At 48.3% G+C, this 22,756-nt stretch overlaps 1 protein-coding gene across 1 annotated transcript; it reads right to left on the bottom strand.

Annotated features, from left to right (window-relative positions):
* Positions 1–1,503: 1,503 nt before the first annotated feature.
* Positions 1,504–18,755, bottom strand: LOC137095022 (adenylate cyclase type 9-like). Its single transcript, XM_067461201.1, has 10 exons — positions 16,809–18,755; positions 12,719–12,891; positions 10,781–10,885; positions 10,229–10,446; positions 8,320–8,422; positions 7,863–8,071; positions 6,747–6,906; positions 5,146–5,294; positions 4,985–5,020; positions 1,504–4,163 (listed from the first exon to the last, which is right to left on the bottom strand). The coding sequence occupies exons 1-10, from the start codon at positions 18,496–18,498 to the stop codon at positions 2,960–2,962; spliced, it is 4,047 nt and encodes a 1,348-aa protein (XP_067317302.1). The 5' UTR covers positions 18,499–18,755; the 3' UTR covers positions 1,504–2,959.
* Between the last annotated feature and the right edge of the window lie 4,001 nt (positions 18,756–22,756).

Genomic DNA, 22,756 nt, shown 5'->3' with positions numbered 1-22,756 from the left:
AGTCTGACATGGTGGTTGTGAGAGTGGTCCAGCACTTCTGTGTTCTCAAATAAAATGCTGTGTCCAGGTTGGTTCATCGGGTGCTCTGCTATGGCTGATTTCTCTGGTTGTCATGTCAGACTACACAGAGAAGCCATTGAAGTACACAAGCATGTGGACAATTTCAACAGAAAGGAGGAAACCATGAAAATGAGCAAAATTTGGCTACCAGTATTAAAAAACTCTAAAATTACAAGAGCACAGCAACAGAGAGGAAACAAACAAGGATATCTAATCACCTCTCAACATAAGTTTGCTCTAGGAACTGTCAGGCCATTATATGCTAATCAAGGTGGTCAGTTGAAACATCCACACCTAGCTCCAGCAGACAAGAGTCCTTTGTCTCACCCCGGTCATTCCACAGATATATAAACCCTTTTTCCTAGTTCCAACAGACCTCACTACCTCTGAGGATGCTTGCCATAGATGCAGGCGAAACGTCAGGAGAGAATGCCTCTAGACCATGGCCATATAGCCCAAAAACCTACAACAACCCAGTGAATACTGGTGGGTTTGGGGGGAATGGCGTTGCTGGGATTTATAGTTAACCTTTAACCAAAGAGCATTCGGAACTCCATCAACGATGGAATTGAACCAAATTTGACACACAGAACTCCCATGGCCAACAGAAAATACTGGAAGAGTTTGATGGCCATTGACCTTGAGTTTTGGAGATGTAGTTCACCTACAACCAGGGAGCACTGTGGACTCAAACAATGATGGATCTGGACCAAACTTGGGTTGAATACTCAATATGCTCAATTGTAACACAGGTGGAGTTTGGGGAAAATAGACTTGATATTTGGGAGTTGAAGTTGCTGGGATTTATAATTCACCTACAAAGAGCATTCTGAACCCCACTGATAAAATTGGGTCAAACTTTCTACACAGAACCCCCACGACCAACAGAAAATACTGTGCTTTCTGATGATCTTTTTGAACTCTCTGGCACCCGCTTGCAACCCCCCCCCCCCCCCCCAGGGTCCCGACCCCCAGGTTGAGAAACGCTGTCCTATTCTAGACTACACAGGAGCCTGCATGTAGTCTGCCTGTGCTTGGGAAGAGGCCTCTCTTATATCTCAGGACAGACTCCCAAATTCTAGGTGCTCAGTGCTCCCAGGCAGAGTAGGAGTGGCTCCCATTCTCTCCAAAAGGAGAGTTCTCACCTCCCTATAGCAAGAGAAACATGGCCCCTATGGCTCACTGGAAGCCATAAGCAAAATATCACCCAAGGCAATATGGAATTACGAGTAGCTTGGCTCAATAGGTCCCTTTCCCAAATGGGGCAGAGCAGCTGCTCTTTGATTGTGGCCTTTTGGCTTTGTCTTGCAATGGACACACAATGTCCACAGGATCTCACAGAAACAGAGCTCAGCCAAGCGACCACCCCAGTTCACAAGCCCCATCCATCTCCCTTAACCCTGATTGTCAAGTGCCATTTAAGAGGACAAAAAGAACCAGCCGTCTCCTGCACATCTTTATTCAGAAGTCCGTCTGCCAGATACACGGGAGGGAGTCATACCCCTTGCCCATGTGCTTAGGATTGCAGCCACAGTGAAGGCTAGTACAGTACTGGAGACTGAAGGACGAGGAAAGAAGACGGCGGTGGCCTTGCGGTCCCTGCGCTCAGAGAAGCATGTGTTCAGCCCTCTGCCCAAAGGAGGACCAGAGGCCCTGCCTGGTGGGGGGCCATTGTCGCCTCCTGGGATGGAAGTGGAGCCCCCGCCCCTTCCCAGAGAGAGATGCATATGTTACAATGCCTTCAAGGCAGCAGCCCCAATCGCTATAAATACGCGTGGCGTGGCATGGCATGCAGGAGGAAGGGCAGAGGAAGCCTGGGGGGGGGGGTGTCTGGGGAAAGGCCCTTTCTGGCCATGAACCCCCAGGACGCACTTGCATAATAAGGTCTGGGCTCAAAGGCACCGACACACGCTCTGCCGTGGCTTCTTCGAAAGGGGAGTGTGGCAAGAACAGGAGCGCAGGGGCTCCGAATTGACCCAGGAAGGCCTGATTTGGGGATCTCACTTCTTTTTGTCTTGAAAGGCGGCAAACAAGCCTGTCTGTCATCATGCTCTTTGCCACCAATCCTATGGCACCCTACAATCTCTAGGACTCCCTCAAAATCTAGGTCAGGGTAAGGATTAAAGGAAAGTGGGGGAGTGAGACAATTTCTAATTATTTGTCAAATCCACTCTCTCAGGCCGGACAAGATAGAGAGCAATTAATTTCATCAGGAAACTCAGAGGTGCTGTGGCCAGACCAGTCTTGTTCCGAGCAGCCCTGCCAGATGTGCCGCCCACTTCCCCCAGATAAGAGGAGGCCTGCATGGGGCAGGGAGCAGGTGGCCTTTCTCCTGCCCTTGGAGCATGCAATAGCAGGGCAGTCTAGCTATGGCAAAAAGAGGGGCCCAGATGTCCCTCCAGACAGCAAACAGTGACCCCTTCCCCAATTAAAAAGCCCCCCGGATGCAATCCTTTTCTGCCTCCCTGACTGGGCTGCCCCAGGCCCTGTCTTCTATCACTGGCTCTTTCGTGTCGCAGAAGGAAGGAAAACGTGCATTTTTCTGCCTGTGTTTACGTACAAAGGAGCTGCGAGAGCAGAAACAAAAAACAAGAGTAGTGTTGGTAAGAAACGCTTAAAAAAGAGAGACCGGAACGACCATGGCATGTCCCTTGGAGGTATAGATCCAGGCGCCCCGCCGGTGGTGTAACTTGTGCCTCTGTGGCCAGAGTCCAGCAGCAGAGTCTGTCGGAAGGCACTTGATCTCTCCTCTCTTCCAGGGGTCCAGAACCCCACCAGGCTCCAGCCCAAAGCCGAGAGCACTCGGCCCCCGCCTCCCAAAGGAGAGCAGAACACAGCCTCCCAGGAGTGCTGTCCTTGTGCCCTGCAGGTGGAACCCTGGACGCCCCTCCTCTGGTCATCAGACGCTCCTGGAGCTGTTCAGTTTGGTCAGTTCATTGGCCTCCTCCTCCTCCTCCTCAGGGCCCCCATCATTGTCCCCTCCCTGGCACCCACTACCACCCTTCTCCTCGTCGCCACCCTTGCCAAGCCAGGGCCGGCCATCGGGCTTCACTGGCTCCTTGGGGTGGCCCTTCCGGAGGCCCGGAGGCCCCTCTGACGCCCTGTCTGCATTTGGCACTGAGGGCACCAGGCCGGAGATCTCGTCGGTGGGGGAGCGCCCGATGCTGCCGTCCACTTGCACCCGGATGTCTGGGGAGATAGAGAGCTGGTGGTGGGGGACCACCCCGTTGTCCATGCACTTGGGGAAGAGGTAGGTCTTCATCTGCCCCTTGCCCTTGACGTTGACCGTCCCCCGGTAGTCGAAATCGTAGCCCATCTTGTGGAGGATGCGGTAGCTCTCCTCGCTGACTTGGATGCGGCACTCCACCCCAGTGGTGTCCATGCGGCTGGCAATGTTGACCGTGTCACCCCAGATGTCGTACAGCAGCTTGGTGGTGCCAATAACGCCAGCCGTCAGGGGCCCGTGGTTGAACCCCACCCGCAGTTTGAAGTTGAACCAAAGCATGTTGCTGTTGAAATCATCCACCACCCGCATCATCTCCCTGGCGAACTCAAAGAGGGTCTGCAGGTGGGCCTGGGGCCCGCGGGTGTCCTGGCCTTGAGGCGCATTCAGCCCCGAGGCAGCCATGTAGGTGGCCCCGATGGTCTTGATCTTCTCCACACTGGCAAACTCCTCCCGGCTCAGCAGCTCGTCGAAGTCCCCGATCAGCTCATTCAGGACGCGGTAGCACTCCTTGCCGCCCTCATAGTTCTCTTCGTAGAACTCCCCGAAGTTGACGATGCTGGCAAAGATCACACCCCCGCTGTCATGGTTCTTGGAGTAGCTCTGCGAAACCTTCAGCTGTTCCGCTACATGGTATGGGATGATGTTGCGCAGGAGCCAGTCGGCCTGGTCCCGCATGCTCTGGATCTTGGTGCGGTGTAGGTCAGCCTCCACGTCACCGTGGTAATGCAGTCGGTAGCTGATCTCAAACTCCCGGTTCAGGAACCAGACCAGGAGGAGCAGGAGGAAGAGCCCCAGGATGACTTCCAGGCCAATCAGGTCGGCCGGCTTCTGCAGAGGGCCCTCCTCGGATGACCTGTTGCAGGCGCCCTGTGCAGCACTGCAGGGAGAGGGGGACCAATACAATGTAATTCCCAAAAAGGAAAAAGCATTCAAAAACGCAAAACAGCAAGAGCAGCAGCAGTTCAGAAGCTTCCAGTGCAGTGGTTCTCAACCTTCATTTCTGGGAGTTGGCCTTCAACTCCTAGAAATCCTAACAGCTGGTAAATTGGCTGGGATTTCTGGGAGTTGTAGGCCAAAACACCTGGGGACTCACAGGTAGAGAACCACTGTTCTAGTGCCAGCAGTAAAATGATTGAACTGAAGCAATTCAGGAGCAGCATCAACCTTAGAAAGTTATAAAAGACTTTCTTCAAAAACTACTTAACTAGATAGAAACATCAACACAGGGTCTGTCTATCTATCTCACTCACAGCAGACATCCTGTCTCTCCATGCTCACAGGAGAACAAAAAATAGAACAAAATGGAGGACTCAGGGGCTTGCCATGTGCTCTGAAAAAGAGGCATGTCTCTGAGAAGTATCAGTCTAACAAGCACATAGAAAAACAGAGTGACAAGCAGATAGAGAGGCCAATGAGGGAAGGGCTGTAACTCATCTGCCTAACTAAGTCCCTGATGAAGACCACAAGCTTGGGAAGGACGTGGTAGAGTTCCAACATGAAACCCCCACACAAAATAATTGTAAATAATGTGTTAGAAATAACTCCGTGCAAGTATTCCTTCTTTGAGCTTCTCAGGGTCCACATACAACACAAATGCGTTAATATAAGTTCTCCCTGCTAAAGCTAAAGAATGTCAAAAGTGTTTACTGTAATACACGAAAGCATTCTGAAGAGTGGACACGACAACTTCACACTTACCCAAAGTCCTGGGTCGAGTTAAAGACTGTCATGGAGCTGAAAGAGAAATAATAAGGTCCACAGCAAGAAGAGCCACCTTCCAAGGAGCTCTTGACGGGTGAAGAGTGACCCGCCTCCTCCCCGGACAATGAGCAAATAATGGCCCTGGCCCCTGGGCTCACCTGTCCGGACACAGAGGCACGTAGAGCAAGACCAACAGGACTCCGCCCACCAAGGTGGCCAATGAGGACCGCATCCAGGAGCTGAGCTGGCAGAAGTTGCAGTACTGGACGATAGTGATGAGGATCGCAGATGACATGAACATGGTGAACTGCAGCAAGCAGAGATAGAGGCTTTGAGCCACAAGAGCACAGAACAGATTCCAATCGCAAGGGTCTGCTGCTAAGCAATTCACACAACCAGACCACCACTTTCCAGACAACCCTGAGGCAGCAGCAGGGCTTCCAACCTAGCTTTGTCCCCCAAGCTTCCTGCTCCCTCACTTGGTTCTGTCACCAACACAGAAAAAAGGCCTCCTCCTCAGTGGCTGCTTCCAAGAAAGACTAGGATGGGACCTCACTTCCTCTCCCATAAAGGCATTCTTTTCCCCCCTAATTGATCCTTTAATGTATACGAGTGTACAGGAATTCCCAGCAAGCAGGTGACCTCACACCCACCTTGTGCTCTCAGGCCAGTGAGGGACTTTGAGCCTGTTGCCTAGCTCTGGCTTCCCTCTGTCCGGTGAATAGCAGCCCTCTGCCGCCTCCTTTTGGCCACAAAGGGAGTTCATGGGGCCAGAAGGAGATGGGCAATACAATATAATACTAATAATAACAGAATATAATAATATAATTATTATATAATAGTAACATAATATAAAAATACAATATAATAATATAATTATTATATATTATATATTACATGTAATATTACTAATACTGCTACCCCTCTATTCTGCCTTGGTTAGACCACATCTGGAATATTGTGTCCAATTCTGGGCACCACAATTCAAGAGAGATATTGACAAGGTGGAATGTGTCCAGAGGTGGGCGACCAAAATGATCAAGGGTCTGGAGAACAAGCCCTATGAGGAGCGGCTTAAAGAGCTGGGCATGTTTAGCCTGAAGAAGAGAAGGCTGAGAGGAGACAGGATAGCCATGTATAAATATGTGAGAGGAAGTCACAGGGATGAGGGAGCAAGCTTGTTTTCTGCTTCCCTGGAGACTAGGACTCAATGGAACAATGGCTTCAAACTACAAGGAAGGAGATTCCATCTGAACATTAGGAAGAACTTCCTGACTGTGAGAGCAGTTCAGCAGTGGAACTCTCTGCCCCGGAGTGTGGTGGAGGCTCCTTCTTTGGAAGCTTTTAAACAGAGGCTGGATGGCCATCTGTCAGGGGTGCTTTGAATGTAATATTCCTGCTTCTTGGCAGGGGGTTGGACTGGATGGCCCATGAGGTCTCTTCCAACTCTAGGATTCTATGATTCTATAATAATATTGCATTATAAGGGTACAGTACAATATAGTAATGTGTAGTACTAATATTGTGCTATGCTAATAATGTAACATATTGTATATACATATAACTTGTAAGCTGCTCTGTGTCCCCTTTGGGGTGAGAGGGCGGGGTATAGAAATAGTAAATAATAAATAAATGGGCAACAACAGGATCCCCCTTGGCTGCCTTGCTAGAGTCGCCATCTCCGCCCCCTCCAAGCTCTGGTCTCATGGCAGAGACGCACCCCAGAAGGGTCCGACAAAAAGTGAAAGAATCCACTCACGTAGATGTCAGTTTCAAATTCAGAGGTGAAGTGCGAGAAGACAGCAAGAGCTGGGAGTGAAATCAAAATGGCGCCAACAAAGTGCCGCGGCAGCCAGCCGGCAATCGCCTCCATCAGCCGTTTGGTGCAGGCCATGACGTCCTCCAGGGAGAAGGCCATTCTGGAAGGGAGGCACACAAAACACACCCAGAGGAGGCTTTCCCAACAGAACCAGCCTCAGCTGCAATGGAACAACAGTGCACAAGGTACGCTTATCTGAGCCCCCTCCCCCTGCTCCCAAAAGAAAAAGCTGGCCCATGTGGCCTTTCAAGAGGCTGTCTTCTCTGGTAATATGGAGACTGGGAATACCTTCGAAGGACCCTGCCTTCCACTTCTGCCAACCCCAAACATGGAGCAAGAGGGGCCCCGGAGTAGAAGGTATTCCTATTTAGTCACTTCCTTGGTCCTGCTGGGGAGCCACAGATTTATTTACAGAATTTATATCTCACCCCAAAGGGTACTCAAGGTGCATCATGGAACACATACACGGCAAATATTCAATGCTGTTAAACAAACAGGACAGACAACAAATAGATGTATTATGCCGGCATTTTTCCCAACTGCTGGCATCCTGGAGGTAGTGCTCGATTCCAGCCACAGGGGGTGCTGTCGCTCCATCCTCTATAACAAAGATCCCTTAATCACAGACTTCCCCCTTTCTTTAATCGCCAGTATTTTCTGGTATTTCCTTTTTATGATGCCATAAAATACCTCCCTGTTTAAGCGGTGCCTAATTTTTCTACTCACAGCTGTTTTCAAACTGCTTAGGTGGACAGTGAGCTGGGCTGAAGGTCGGGTGCTCATCCCGCCCTGAGCTTTGAACTGCCAATCTTTCAGTTGGTGTGATCTATTGCTGTTGGTGATTAACCAGTTGTTCTAAAGCCCCGCAGACCGAAAGCATGAATCCCAGGGGAAGAGGAGTTGGACAGGTCCCCTTCTACCCTTATCATCAAGGTGTGGCTTCCTAAAGCAAGCCAATCAAGGCCAGGAGCCACTCCAGGGCAAAGGAAGAGGACACCTCTTCTGACACCCTGCAAGTTTCCGGAGGCACGGGCACTTCCTTCTTCTTTCGCGTACCTGATGGAGATGACAAGGGACAGCACCTCAAGTAAGAGGGCCACCACAGCCACAACCACAGCTGCAGGTAGTGGAGGGGAGCCGGTCAATCCGTGTTTCAAGAAGCAGGCAGCTGAAAGGATCAGGAAGACGGTGGCAGAGAGGAACACGTCCAGGAGGGAGCTGAAGGTGGCACTGGCAAAGGTCTTCACAGGGGCATTCTTCATCACCTGTTTTGGGGGGAGTGGGGAGGAAGGTCACGTGATGTTGGCTGCCAGTCCCCATCCTCCCCCCCTTTGGAGGTGCACAAGCTGAACCATGGTTTCATGGTTTTTAAATCATTTATTGCTATTTTGTTATGACTGTTTTTGCTATGTTGTGAACCGCGTTGAGTCGCCTATGGGCTGAGAAACTGCGGTATACAAGCAAAGTACATAAATAAATAAATAAACAAGGAAGGGGGGCTGCAAGCACACACCTCTTCCTGGTAGCTGCTTCTGTAGGTCATCTCCAATTCCTGGTCCAGGAAGTTTAGGCTCAGCTTGTTGATGGGCGGTTTAAAAAAATAGTCTTTCATCAAGCTAAAAGGAAGGAGGAGAGTGAATGGTTTCAAAAGGATTGCCATCAATACAGTTCTCCCTTGAAGAAACAACTCCTTCCTCCCAGGTAATCTAGGACTTGCTCCTGCTTTTCATGGGTCTGACCTTTGGAAATGGGAAAGTTTTCTCACTGTTTGGGAGCTGGGCCCTCCGTTCCACCCTTCAGGCCAGAAAGGAAGAAAAGTGGGCATATTGCTTGCTCCCAAGTTCAGGGAAAAGTGAAGCCAAATTACTTTGTGATGTGCAAGTCATTTTTAAGAAAAATTGTAATTCTGTTTATGCTGAGATGGTGGACAGGGCCTGGTAGCAAATGGGGGAAGTGGCAGACGACTTCTGGTGGTCCAGTGCACAAATTTGGAACCAGAAGCGGCACATCATCAATTTAATTCTGGTTTCATTTGTTTTCCTAGCATTTTAAGAGCAATTGGGAACTTGCACAGCAGGACTCCTATTCTGAAATGACTATGGAAGGAGAGCACTCAAACAAGCCCCCTTTCAAGAAAAAGAAGTCACTCCTAGTTTTTCAAAGATGGCTTCCGGGCTGTATGGCCATGTTCCAGAAGCATTCTCTCCTGGCATTTCACCCACATTGATGGCAGGCATACTCAGAGGTTGTGAGGTTTGTTGGAAACAAGGCAAGTGGGGATTATATGTCTGTGGAATGTCCAGGGTGGGAGAACGAACTCTTGTCTGTTTGAGGAAAGTGTGAATATTGCAATTGATCATCGTGATTAGCATTGAATAGCCTTGCAGCTTCAAGGCTTGGCTGCTTCCTGCCTGGGAAAATCCTTTGTTGGGAGATGATTAGCTGACCCTGATTGTTTTTTGTTTCTTTACCGGAAGTCCCCAGTTTTTTAGTGTTGTTCTCAAAGTCTACATATGGATGACCAAATACAGCAATATACAAACATGAATCAAGGAACATAAAAGGCACTACAGACTAATTCAGCCAGAAAAGTCAGCCATACCAGAACACCTGATGAATCAAACTGGGCACAGCATATTATTTGAGAACACAGAAATGCTGGACCACTCTGACAACCACCATGTCAGACTACACAGAGAAGCCACTGAAATCCACAAGCAAGTGGATAATTTCAAAAGAAAGGAAGAAAGCATGAAAATGAACAAAATCTGGCTACTAGTGTTTAAAAAAATCTAAAATCAGTAAAGAAATAACAATACTGGAAAAAGAACCAGGGGTATTCCAGACAAGAAACAATCAGGGTCAGCTAATCATCTCCCAACAAAAGATTCCCCCAGGCAGGAAGCAGACAAGTCTTGAAGCTATAAGGATATTCAATGTTAATCAAGGTGATCAATTGCAGCATTCACAATTTCCTCAAACAGACAAGAGTTCTTTCTCCTACCCTTGACATTATTCCACAGATATATACATCTCACTTGCCTAGTTTCCAACAGACCTCACAACCTCTGAGGATGCTTGCCATAGATGTGGGAGAAACATCAGGAGAGAATGCTTCTGGAACATGGCCATACAGCCCTGAAAACTCACAGCAACCCAGTGCTTCCAGCCATGAAAGCCTTCCGACAACACATTTTCAAAGATGGTTTGACTGATTGGCAACCAAGTGGGAATCCCTTATTCCAGAGGAGACTTGTGCCACCCAGAGGCCTCTAGAGGAATAACTCCCCCAATTTGGGTAAAAATAAAAGAGAGAGTCATAAAAACAGTCTTTTTGCTTCAGGATTGTTCCCCCCCCCCCCACCTCACCAGTTAGCAAACCCGGTGAGATTCCTTTCCCTCCTTTTCCTCCTCCTGCTCACCTGTCCTCTTTAATCACGTCCACAAAGTGGGCGTCAGTCTTCTCCCGGATGTTTTTGAAGCGCAAGGGCAGCAGGGGCGAGTTGTCCAGGCTCCCGCCCATCCACCTGCCCTTTTCCTGCAACATCTCATACAGGGAGGTCTGGCTGTTGCTCAGCTTCTCCTCTGGAGGTGGACTCAGCAGGCCGTTCAGGGATTTAGGGCTGCACCCGCCTGGGCCCTGATCCGAAGCAAAGGACACAGAGAAAACAGTATTATGAACTTCTGCCCTCAGGAACATATTTCAGCCAAAAAAAACCCTCTATATTTCTTAAGAAAGAAAAGGCTAGCCTGGGCAAACATTAAAAAGCCAAACTTTAGAACTGGTAAATGCCAACATGCTTTCCTGCTAAACACTCATATGAATTATGAGAGAGAAAAAAACCCCAAGAAATATTTATTTTATACTATTTGTTGTTTCATGTTTATTTATGTGACGTATATACTTCCACTTAGAGCCATGACATGACCGCGGTAGAATTGTCAGAAAGCGGCACATGCTGAAATTCAGTCACCTTTGTGCTGTGCTTATGTTCATCCTGGCCTCCATTTTGGACAGCGCCTTCTTCTGCACCCACAGCGCAGGAGGGGGCCAATGCGATGCTGCAGGAAGGGCATGTCTGAAACCAGAGAGAAAAACGATCATCAATTCCCATAAACTGATTTGCTGTAGTGCGAGTGTTAGCTCGTTCTAACATTGCGCCTTCCTGAGGCTGGTCCTATTTGTTCCCTTTTCCTCTCTAAAATATAAAGCTAGAGAATTAAAAGCACTAGAGCATAAGGGAAGTATGTGAAAAGAATCATGGCCATTTCCTGGGAAGTTTTCCCAGGCTAACTCCAAAATAGCATGACCTGCATCTTTGCATTTCAGCTGAAATCTTGGAAGGGGGGGGGGAGGCAACTTTTGAAAAATATATAATTAAACTCTGGGCTGTAACACAGAGAGAGCAGAAAATAAACAAGGAATACAGAGAATGTATAAACAGTGAGCAGGAAGTGGCCATCCACAGGCAGGACTTGTTTTTGGCATTCAGTAATAACAAGAAGGCGGGCGAGGGGGGGGGGGGGAGATTCTCCTCTGACCACAGAAACCAGTTTCCAAACAGGGAAGAGCCCTTAAAAGGTTAACAAAAGGAAATGAAAAAGAAGCCCCGGTATACTGTCCCTCTTCTGTCTGCATTTATAGCTCTCCTTCCATCCCATCAGGGACTGGTAATGGGTTCAGGGGCCATCCACTGTTGGTACCAGTACTTTATAAGACCCTACCTTATAAGCCCTATGCAGTGCACAGGGAAGGGCTAGGGATGGAGAAAGGCCTGAAGCCATAGCCAGTGGCCTCTGTCCTCACAGAAAGGTTTGGAAAGACTCGGAAGGAGACCCTAAACTAGGCCAAAGCATTCTTTATTGAGTCAGGCATAAACATCAAAGATGTGAGAGGAAGAACAGGACCTTCTCTGGCAGCCCTTTGAAGGCAAGAAGGCAACTCTATTTACTCAAAACACACAACCTCAGGGACGGAAGGGTCACAAATGAGGAGCAACCAATTGCTTGGCTTGCTATAAGACTAAAGTGCACAAAGAACATTTCAATTTTTGTTGGCCTTGTTTGAACTATTTTAACGTGGCCTTGGGCCACAAGTTGAAAGAAGGGAAGGGTATTAGCCAAATAAATAGCTAGATAAATGCCCTATGAGAGACTGTGAACAGCTGCACTCCCCCTGCACTGTTTCTCTATAGCCAGACCCTTCTTGCACTTCATAACAACATCAGGGACAGGGAGCATGAGGCCCTTTTCATTGTCTTGCTTGATGGTAATACCCGTATTGACTCGAGTCTCATGCACCATTGAATCTAATGCGCACCTCCAAAACTCTAAAACCAAAAAAAGTATTTGCTGGTGGATGAAATGTGCATCGACAAAAAGGTCATGCTTCATCATGAGCCCAAAAAGGGTGCACATTACAGTGATGGCTGCTTAGGAATCCTTCTTGAAAAAGAAAAGTGTTTGGACACCAAAGCTTCCAGCAATGGAAAGGAAACCTTGGGCTGCATCTATGCTGCAGAATGAATACACTTTAACTGCCTTGGTTCAATGCTATGGAGTCCTGGGGGCTGTAGTTTTACAAGGCCTTGAGCCTTCCCTACCCAAGAGTGCTGATGTCACACGAAACTACAAATCCCAGAATTGCCATGGCATTTAAAGGAGATGTGACTTCCCTCAAATGGGAGCTCCAGGTAAAGTTCCTGAAGCAGCTTCCCCATTGGCTTTGGTTCAACACTAAGATTACTGTATGACACAAATCAAATGTACCCTAAGTTTGGAGAGGCCATTTAACCAAAAAAGGTGAGCATTAGAACTAGCATTGCAGTAAATACTGTACATCAAAAAGTCTGGTTTTATCTCCTGGGGATGCTTTGTAAACCACAGAGAGGGGATGACTGCATTTGGCAAACCTTGCTTTTCTCTGGCGGCCTGAAGACCTTTGCCGGATCACCCACGTTCTCCACAGATGAGGCTCCGGGCATCTTGCTCCTGTCTCCGGCCTCCAGACCGGGAAGCAGAGCCTGGGAGCAGCTGCAATGGGACTCCTTCACCTTCAGGCCAGAGATCAGGTATGTCTTTAAACCTGGGAGGAAACTACAGTAAATAAAAGCACTCCAGCACCACCCCATTGGCTTGCAGAACCCCTTTTTCCAAATATGCAAAATCTGCTACCAAAGAGTCAATGGGGCTTATGGCTCCTCTTGGAAACAGCCAAGCCCACTTTCCAGCCCAAGACACACTGTAAATAATGATGATGGTCAATCTTCTCACAAGATAGTTTACCTGCTCTTCTAATTCAGTATGAGAAAACAAAAGGGTAGAACTATGGAATGAGGCAGCAGTACTTCATGGTCTTAAATACTGTTGGAGATATCATCCCATCTGATGGTACTGAACTTCACTGGGAGGGTGAAAAGGTACCCTGCATTGTGAGGAGGAGTGCAGAGCCTACCAATACTTCAGGACTAGCACTGCAGTAGCTTGACTGGTAGCAACGCTTTCTACTCCCACAGCACATCCTTGGAAGCCTTCCATTATTTATTTGTTCAATGTTCATCCATCTTGTCTTTTTCCTCAAATAGGCCCCAAGGCAGCTCACAACATGAATATAAAGCATGTGTATCTAACAAGGTTGTCAGACACTTACAAGTGAGGATTGTTGTTAATGGCCACATACAAGTCCAAAGCAAGATCTCTCAAAACCACTAAGCCTGAGGTCCTGTGGACGCTTTAAATAGCTGAGGCCGGTTTAGTACATTTCCAAAACAAATGCCTTGAAGTACCCTAAAGACTCACATGTTGAGGGTCTGATCTTGAAGTAATAATGTCTCTTGCAAGTCTCATGATGCTAAAATACCTCCATCTGCAAATGTTGCTGAGATGTGTGACTTACACTTCCTTTACTGTGATCTGTATGAATGCCAGACCAATTCCGTATCACAACACTCTCACTAACATTATATTCATGGCCTGACAAAAATAATACATGGCTCTTTCAAAGATATACCTCACATAATACAATCAAGCATAATAAAGCAGGAAAACTCATTCGTCTGTACATGAATAAATAAGACAGGAGGAGTGTAGGAAATGAGATCCAGTTGCGGAATCTTAAGTGAATGTTTATTTACCGCTGAGATAAGAAAGTCAACATTGGAGGTTATTTGAAATGAAAACAATAACTATAGAAAAAGACATAGATGTCCACAGGAGGCAGACTCAATGCCCTACTTTGGCCAATACAAAATGCCATAGCAGAGCACCTGATGAACCAACCTGAACACAGCATATTATTTGAACGCACAGAAATGCTAGCCCACTCTAACAACTACTATGTCAAACTACACAGAGAAGCCACTGAAATCCACAAGAATGTGGACAATTTAAATAGAAAGGAGGAAACCATGAAAATGAACAAAATCTGGCTCCCAGTATTTAAAAAACTCTAAAATCAGGAAAGTAAATAAAGAGCAAAACTAAAAAAGCAAGAGAATCCCAGACAAGAATCAATCAGGGCCCGCTATCACCTGCCAAGGATCCCCCAGGCAGCAACCAGCCAGGCTTTGAAGCTGCAATGCCATTCAATGCTAATTGCAACATTAACACTGGCCTCAAGTAGACAAGAGTTCTTTCTCCCACCCTGGACATTATTCCACAGATATATAAACCTCCCTTGTCTAGTTTCCAGCAAACCCCTCAACTTCTGAGGATGCCTGCTATAGATGTGGGCAAAACATCAGAAGGGAATTCTTCTGGAACAGGGCCATAAAGCCCAGAACACTTACAGCAACCCAGTGATTCCAGCCATGAAAGCCTTTGACAATACATCAAACACTTATTGATGTAAAATGTTAAGATTTGGTTGAATGAATTCAACACCCCTTCTTTATAGCTCAGGTTCTAGCCGCTATTGCTTCCTATGCAGCAGGCGTTATTATAAGAGCTTTGCTGTGGAGGTGTGAGGGGACCCAAAAGCCAGGCTGCCTGAAAAGTACCAACAACTTGCTCCCCCGCGCTTGGAAACACAGCTCTTCTGGGCATTTTTTCCTCTTAAAGCTTATGAATCACCTGCATCTCGTGAAAGTCTGAACAGTACAGTAAGTCAGATGATGTCATGAGCTATATAGCATACTTGCCAGTTAATTAAAATTCCACATTTGCTTTCCTTATTTTAGAAAAAAAAGCCCTTTAAAATGTCAGTTCCAAAACCAGAAGGCGCTGCAACTGCCAGGCATGCATCATCCAAAGCATGTCTCCCGTGGTCTTCAGTCGTGAAAAAGAGACTCCCAAGTTTGAGAATCTTAATACATGTGAAAAGCAGACATATGATTAGGCTCCACTTGCCTATGTTCACATGGGACAGAAAAGTGGGAGATCAAGGAGGAACAAAACTCTGTTTCTAAGCCAGTTAAAGGCTCTATCTAAAAGTCAAAGTATGTAGGTATGTATACTGGTTGGTTTGCACCACAAAGGCTTCTCTGTGGCTTGAGAGATCTGGACCAAACTTGGCACATAAACCCTTCATTATTCAACTTCAAGTACTGTATTTCTTCCAATGTAAGACACATTCTAATTTCAGGACCAACAACAACAAAAATACATAAGAAACGCGTGATTCTAAGGGGCACTCCATTTCCAGATATGTTTATATGGGAAATACTAAACTAAAATTGAACTGAAAACCCAGCCTTTTTGGACCCAGAACTGTGGGAAAGGAATAAAGCAGTTGCTAGTGGAAGTGGTTCTGTGATGTGACAGGGAAAGAAAGGGAGCAAAGCGGATTGGCTGTTGCTAGGTGACATGAGTATGAGGAGAAGGAAGAAGGAAAGGAGGGAGAAAAAGGAAGAAAGAGCCACAAAGAAAATATATACCCAGGCAATGCTGGGTATATACCAGGCATGGGCAAACTTCAGTCTTCTAGGTGTTTTGGACTTCAACTCCCACAATTGCTAACAGCCTGGCTGTTAGGAATTGTGGCAGTTTAGTCCAAAACACCTGGAGGGCCAAAGTTTGCCCATGCCTGGTATATATGCTAGCATATATACAGGTAGTCCCCGAGTTAAAACAGGATAGATTCTATAGGTTTGTTCTTAGGTTAAATTTGTATAAAAGTTGCAACAGGTATATTTTTTAAGTGTAACGCCATCTATGTGCTTTGGGTAGCATGGGGTGAACACCCCTGTGGTCTTTGTTTTGCTGTCTGTGGTCCCCTTCAGAAGATTCCACCTCCCTTTCTGTCCCTTTGATAATTGGATTTTGGAAAATATGGCTTAGTGGGCCAGGCTTTAGCACAGCAGGCTAACCGCCAGCTGCAATAAGTCTTTTCAACTGGAAGGTTGACAGTTCGAAGGTTGGGTCAGTGTGAGTGCCTGGCCTTTCAGCCCAGCTTCTGCCTACCTAGCAGATCAAAAACAAATGTGAGTAGATAAATAGGTACCACTTTAAAAAGCAGGGAGGTAGTAAGGCACCCAAAAGGAAATGCCAGAAAATGCCGGAGATTCGATCAAAGGAGGAAGTTTACGAATAAAGCTCATTGGCAGGGATGATGGAGCAAAGGCACCCCCCCCCCCAAAGGCTGGAACCAAGCACAGCCTCCAAGATGTTGAAGATGGGAAAGCCTATATATACCTCTATCTATGTACAGTTGTCTGCCTTGGCAGTGCATAACAGCACTGAATGTTTGCCGTTTATGTGTTCTGTGATCCACCCTGAGTCTCCTTTGAGGTGAGAAGGGCAGAATATAAATACTGTAAGTAAATAAATAAGTGTGGAAACAAGCATTGTGGATAAAACTTCCACGGAGACCCCCTTTCCCCATGATAATAACTCTTCCAGGAGTGATTTCCCTTCCTTCTGAAGGGTAGATTCCTCTCAATTCCTCTCACATCCTGTCATCTCAGCCCTGTTCTTCACTAGGAGTCATTTGTAAGTGAGATGTTTGTAACTCACAGATGGCTTGTATGTACGTATGTGTATATATATGTATCTCGGATGCCTTACCTTTGAGCTGGTCGGCAACCACGCTCTGTCCCACACGTTCCACCACTCGCCCATCTTCCATCTCGTAGCGGTCGTCCAGGTACTTGGCGGTGGCCTCCGAAACATGGACCTTCCCGGCCACCCCCAGCTGCTCCATGAGGTTGGCCAGGTTGACGTCGTTGGACCAGACATCGAACTTGAAGCGGCGCATGCCCAAGATGCCACAGAGGACAGTGCCGGTGTGGACACCTACCCGCATGTTGACAGTCTCCTTCTTCTCCTGGCAGAACTGCTCAATGGCCCGGATCATGCCCAGGCCCATGGTGACACAGCAGGCGGCGTGGTCAGGGCGGGGCTCAGGGCAGCCGGCCACACAGTAGTAGCAGTCGCCCAGGGTGCTGATCTTCTCGCACTTGGCCTCCTCGCAGAGGCGATCGAAGCGACCAAAGAGGTCGTTGAGGAGGCCCACTAGGGCATGGGCGGACTTGTTAGCGCTCATCTTGGTGAAGCCCACGATGTCAGCGAAGAGGATGCTGACCGGCTCGATCTGCTGCATCTTGAAAGGACGGAAGACAATGGGGCTCTTGGGCAGGGAGGGCTTCTTCTTGCGGCCTTTGGGGCTGGCGGCGGCAGCGGCGGCGGAGGCAGAGGGCCTCTGCTTGGCCGAGGCCTCTCCCCCACCGGTGTCCTCTTCGCCGGGCTTCATGAGGTCGTCGGCGATGACGCGGGGCATGACCGAGTGGATCATGCGTTCCTTGAGGGCTTTCTCCACCTCCAGGTCCTTGCCGTGCATGATGGCCTGTCCCACTTTGAGGAAGGTGCTGCGGGAGCGCACCTCGGACATGACGAAGAGGTGGACCCCCGTGGCGTGGAGGCACAGGTGCAGCAAGGCTTTGCCCAGGACTTCCCCCCAAGGGGCTGGGCGGACACAGAAGGAGAGCGCCTCGAAGAGCAGCGAGTAGCCCAGGCCCAGGAGGAGGCTCAGGTAGAGCGGCAGGTGCATGACGCCGTAGAGGAGCAAGAGCACCGCCACGCACAGCGAGAAGGACCCCACTGGGGAGATGAAGGGAGACGGTGACGGCAAAGACCGTGCGGCCTGGCTGGTGTTGGCCCCCATGGGTCTATCCAGGGCCTGCAGCTGCGGCGCCAGCGTCAAGGCGAAGGCCACCAGCGTCAGCACCAAGGTGGTCGCCCCAGGCCGCCGGGCATAGGCACCTGAGAAGGTGAAGGCCAGGCCAGCTACGCAAGCCAAGGCTAGGCCTAGGAGGAGCAGTCCCGGGAGGAATGGGAGCACGCCGGGCTCTGGGAAGAGGAGGGCCAGGCCCAGCCCACGCGCGCCCCACAGCAGCCCCGACAGGCCCAGGTAGGCCAACCCTCCTCGGAAGCGACGCCGCGTTTGAGGGAAGCACCGCTCCAGGCAGGCTTCCTCCAAATTGCCAGAGTCGAACTGCGGGCTCCACCAGCGCCTCGAGGCCCGCTCGAAGAGCTGCGGCAAGTGGCGCGCCCTCCTGTGGGAGCCCAAGCCCAGGCCTAGACCCAGGCCTAGGCCGAAGCCCCCTCCTCCTCCTCCGCCTCCTTTGCCCTTCTTCCGGCCCTTGCCGCCTCCTCCTGAAGGGATGCGCACGGCCACGGAGCTGCTCTGCCCGCGCGCGTCGCAGCTGACCTCCGTGGCCCGCGGCGGGGAGGAGGAGGGGGACGACGACGACGACATGGCTGCCCGTCCCCTCAGAGAAGGCCTGGCCCTCCGCCTGGGCTCAGCAGAGGCCTAGCCGGGCCCCGCCGCATGTCTCCCCGCCTCCTCCTCCGCCTCCTTCGCCCCGACGGCCCGCCGCCAGCCTGGCCCTCGCCATCCGTGGAAGGGAAGAAAGGAAGGGAGGCCTGGCCTGGCCTGCGCCGCCGTCGAGTGTTGCTGCTGTCACTGAGGCGCGCGGGGGCTGTTCCGCGCAGGCGCAGTGCGCCCCTCGGAGGAAAATAAATAAATAAAGGGAAGGCGAGGCACCGAAAGGGGGACAGGGCGCGCATGCGCACTCAGCTGGTGATGTAGGCCTGGTCCAACTTGGGCCTTCCGTTGAGGTGTTTTTGGACTTCAACTCCCACCATTCCTGACAGCCTCAGGCCCTTTCCTTTTCCCCCTCGGCCGCCGGCCGAGGGGGAAAAGGAAAGGGCCTGAGGCTGTCAGGAATGGTGGGAGTTGAAGTCCAAAAACACCTCAACGGAAGGCCCAAGTTGGACCAGGCCTGAGCTACTGCGCAGGCGCGTTGCTTTCCCTCTGCTCCCTCCCCCTCCCACCTGGCCTCTTTCCCGCTCTTTTTTCCCCCCCTCCCTCCTTCCTTCCATTTTCTCCCTCATGCGGCTTTCTCTCTTTCCCTCACAAAGCGCCTCGTTTATCTCCTTATCCGTTGATCTCTAGCCCTTCTCCAGCCAAGAAAAAGGATCCTTTCAAGACGAAGCCAGCGTTACAAATCGCTGAGCAAATCCGTTTTCTTTAAACCGAGTTCTTTCCTCCACATTTCCACACAAAGTTGGCTTTTGAAGACGAGGAAAGCCTGTCTCTCTCACACTGTGGCCTTGAAGGACTTGGAAGCCCTGAATGGTGTGTTCCTCATACATTCAGCACCCAATCCTCTTTGATGAGAATTATGCAGGAAAAGAAGCAAAGAAAGACCAGGAAAAGAGTACAAAAAGGGCTCTTTAAAAAAGCCAAAGATGGCTAATATGATCTGAAGAGAAACCAGAGTCTAGCCAAAGCCTGTGGAAATGGAAAAGAGGCAAAAAGGGGATCTCTAAATAGCCAAAGATGGCTAATACGATCTGAAGAGAAACCAGAGTATGGCCAAAGCCTGTGGAAATGGCACCGGAGGAGTGTCTTTCTGAATTATGCAGGAAAAGAGGCAAAAAAGGACTCTTTAAAAAGCCAAAGATGGCTAATATGATCTGAAGAGAAACCAGAGTATAGCCAAAGCCTATGGAAATGGAAAAGATGCAAAAAAAAAAAAAAGGGGGGGGGGCTCTTTAAAAAGCCAAAGATGGCTAATATGATCTGAAGAGAAACCAGAGTATAGCCAAAGCCTGTGGAAATGGCACCGGAGGAGCGTCTTTCTGAATTATGAAGGAAAAGAGGCAAAAGAGGACTCTTTAAAAAGCCAAAGATGGCTAATATGATCTGAGGAGAAACCAGAATATAGCCAAAGCCTGTGGAAATGGCACCGGAGGAACGTCTTTCTGAATTATGCAGGAAAAGAGGCAAAAAAGGACTCTTTAAAAAGCCAAAGATGGCTAATACGATCTGAAGGGAAACCAGAGTATAGCCAAAACCTGTGGAAATGGCACCGGAGGAGCGTCTTTCTGAATTATGCAGGAAAAGAGGCAAAAAGGACTCTTTAAAAAGCCAAAGATGGCTAATATGATCTGAAGAGAAACTAGAGTATAGCCAAAGCCTGTGGAAATGGAATAGAGGCAAAAAAAAGGGCTCTTTAAAAAGCCAAAGATGATTAATAAGATCTGAAGAGAAACCAGAGTATAGCCAAAGCCTGTTGAAATGGCATCGGAGGAGCGTCTTTCTGAATTATGCAGGAAAAGAGGCAAAAAAGGACTCTTTAAAAAAGCCAAAGATGGCTAATATGATCTGAAGAGAAACCAGAGTATAGCCAAAGCCTGTGGAAATGGAAAAGAGGCAAAAAGGGGCTCTTTAAATAGCCAAAGATGGCTAATACAATCTGAAGAGAAACCAGAGTATAGCCAAAGAAAGCCTGTGGAAATGGCACCGGAGTAGTGTCTTTCTGAATTATGCAGGAAAAGAGGCAAAAAAGGACTCTTTAAAAAGCCAAAGATGGCTAATATGATCTGAAGAGAAACCAGAGTATAGCCAAAGCCTATGGAAATGGAAAAGATGCAAAAAAAAAAAAGGGGGGGGGGCTCTTTAAAAAGCCAAAGATGGCTAATATGATCTGAAGAGAAACCAGAGTATAGCCAAAGAAAGCCTGTGGAAATGGCACCGGAGGAGTGTCTTTCTGAATTATGCAGGAAAAGAGGCAAAAAGGACTCTTTAAATAGCCAAAGATGGCTAATACAATCTGAAGAGAAACCAGAGTATAGCCAAAGAAAGCCTGTGGAAATGGCACCGGAGGAGTGTCTTTCTGAATTATGAAGGAAAAGAGGCAAAAGAGGACTCTTTAAAAAGCCAAAGATGGCTAATATGATCTGAGGAGAAACCAGAATATAGCCAAAGCCTGTGGAAATGGCACCGGAGGAACGTCTTTCTGAATTATGCAGGAAAAGAGGCAAAAAAGGACTCTTTAAAAAGGCAAAGATGGCTAATATGATCTGAAGAGAAACCAGAGTATAGCCAAAGCCTATGGAAATGGCACCAGAAGAGCGTCTTTCTGAATTATGCAGGAAAAGAGGCAAAAAAAAGAAAAGAAAAAAAAGACTTTAAATGGCCAATGATGGCTAATACGATCTGAAGAGAAACCAGAGTCTAGCCAAAGCCTGTGGAAATGAAAAAAAAGGCAAAAAAGGACTCTTTAAAAAGCCAAAGATGGCTAATATGATCTGAAGAAAAACCAGAGTATAGCCAAAACCCGTGGAAAGGGCACCGGAGGAGCGTCTTTCTGAATTATGCAGGAAAAGAGGCAAAAAGGACTCTTTAAAAAAGCCAAAGATGGCTAATATGATCTGAAGAGAAACCAAAGTATAGCCAAAGCCTGTGGAAATGGCACCGGAGGAGCGTCTTTCTGAATTATGTAGGAAAAGAGGCAAGAAAGGACTCTTTAAAAAAGCCAAAGATGGCTAATATGATCTGAAGAGAAACCAGAGTATAGCCAAAGTCTGTGGAAATGGCACCAGAGGAGTGTGTTTCTGAGGCGAGGTCTGAAGCCTCAAATGAACAGCTGTTTGTGGGAGTTCTTGAGCAAATCTGGACCTGGACTTTTGGCTTCAGAGCAAATCTGGACCTGGACTTTTGGCTTGAGCAAATCTGGACCTGGACTTTGGCTTCAGAGCAAATCTGGACCTGGACTTTTACTCGACTGTCTCCTGAAACAAACACTTGGCCCGTTCAGCTGGAAGTTTCCCCCAATTTCAGGGACAGAAACACTCCCTCTATCTTCAGAAATGGGCCCATGAATGTGAGAGGGGTTGGCAAAAGCCTGTCAGGGCCAAAGAAACCTGGCAGCCATTTTGAGGGAGAAGGTAGCTCCTGGAGTATACAGGCTGCTCCCAAGTTACAAACATCCCACTTACAAGCGACTCGTAGTGAAGAACAGGAAATGAGAGAGATCTACCTCTCGGAAGGGAAAATCACTCCTGGAAGACCTCACAACCTCTGAGGATGCTTGCCATAGATGCAGGCGAAACGTCAGGAGAAAACAAGGGTCCTCAAACTAAGCCCCAGGGGCCAGATACAGCCCTCCAAAGTTATTTACCCAGCCCTCACTCAGGGTCAAACTAAGCTTGAAACGACTTGAAAGCACACAACAACAACAACAACAATCTTATCTCATCAGCCAAAAGCAGGCCCATACTTCCCAATGAAGTACTAATAAGTTTATATTTGTTTAAATTGTTCTTCATTTTAATTACTGTATTGTTTTTTTAAAAAAATGCACTACAAATAAGATATGTGCAGTGTGCATAGGAATTCATTCATTTTTTTTCAAATTATATCCAGCCCTCCAACAGTTTGAGGGACTGTGACCTGACCCTTTGTTTAAAAAGTTTGAGGACCCCTGCTCTAGAACATGGCCATATAGCCCGAAAAGACCTACAACTCCTGGAAGAGTTATTGTCAAGGGGAAACAATGTCTTTACTGAAGCTTTTATCCCCAGTCCTTGTTTCCACAAGCTAAATTTTCCAAAGTCCAATTCTCACAGGGAAAAGAAAGTGGGATAAAGCCTGAAGAGAAGCACTGATAGCAAAAACAAACGTTACAAGGGTGTTCGCCTTTCCCAATGCTATCCAAAGCGATCTC

This window comes from Anolis sagrei, chromosome X (genome assembly GCF_037176765.1).
Source record: "Anolis sagrei isolate rAnoSag1 chromosome X, rAnoSag1.mat, whole genome shotgun sequence".
Taxonomy (NCBI): Eukaryota; Metazoa; Chordata; class Lepidosauria; order Squamata; family Dactyloidae; genus Anolis; species Anolis sagrei.
The sequence above is the reverse complement of the archived record's forward strand: the minus strand, read 5'-3'. Positions and strand labels throughout refer to the sequence as shown.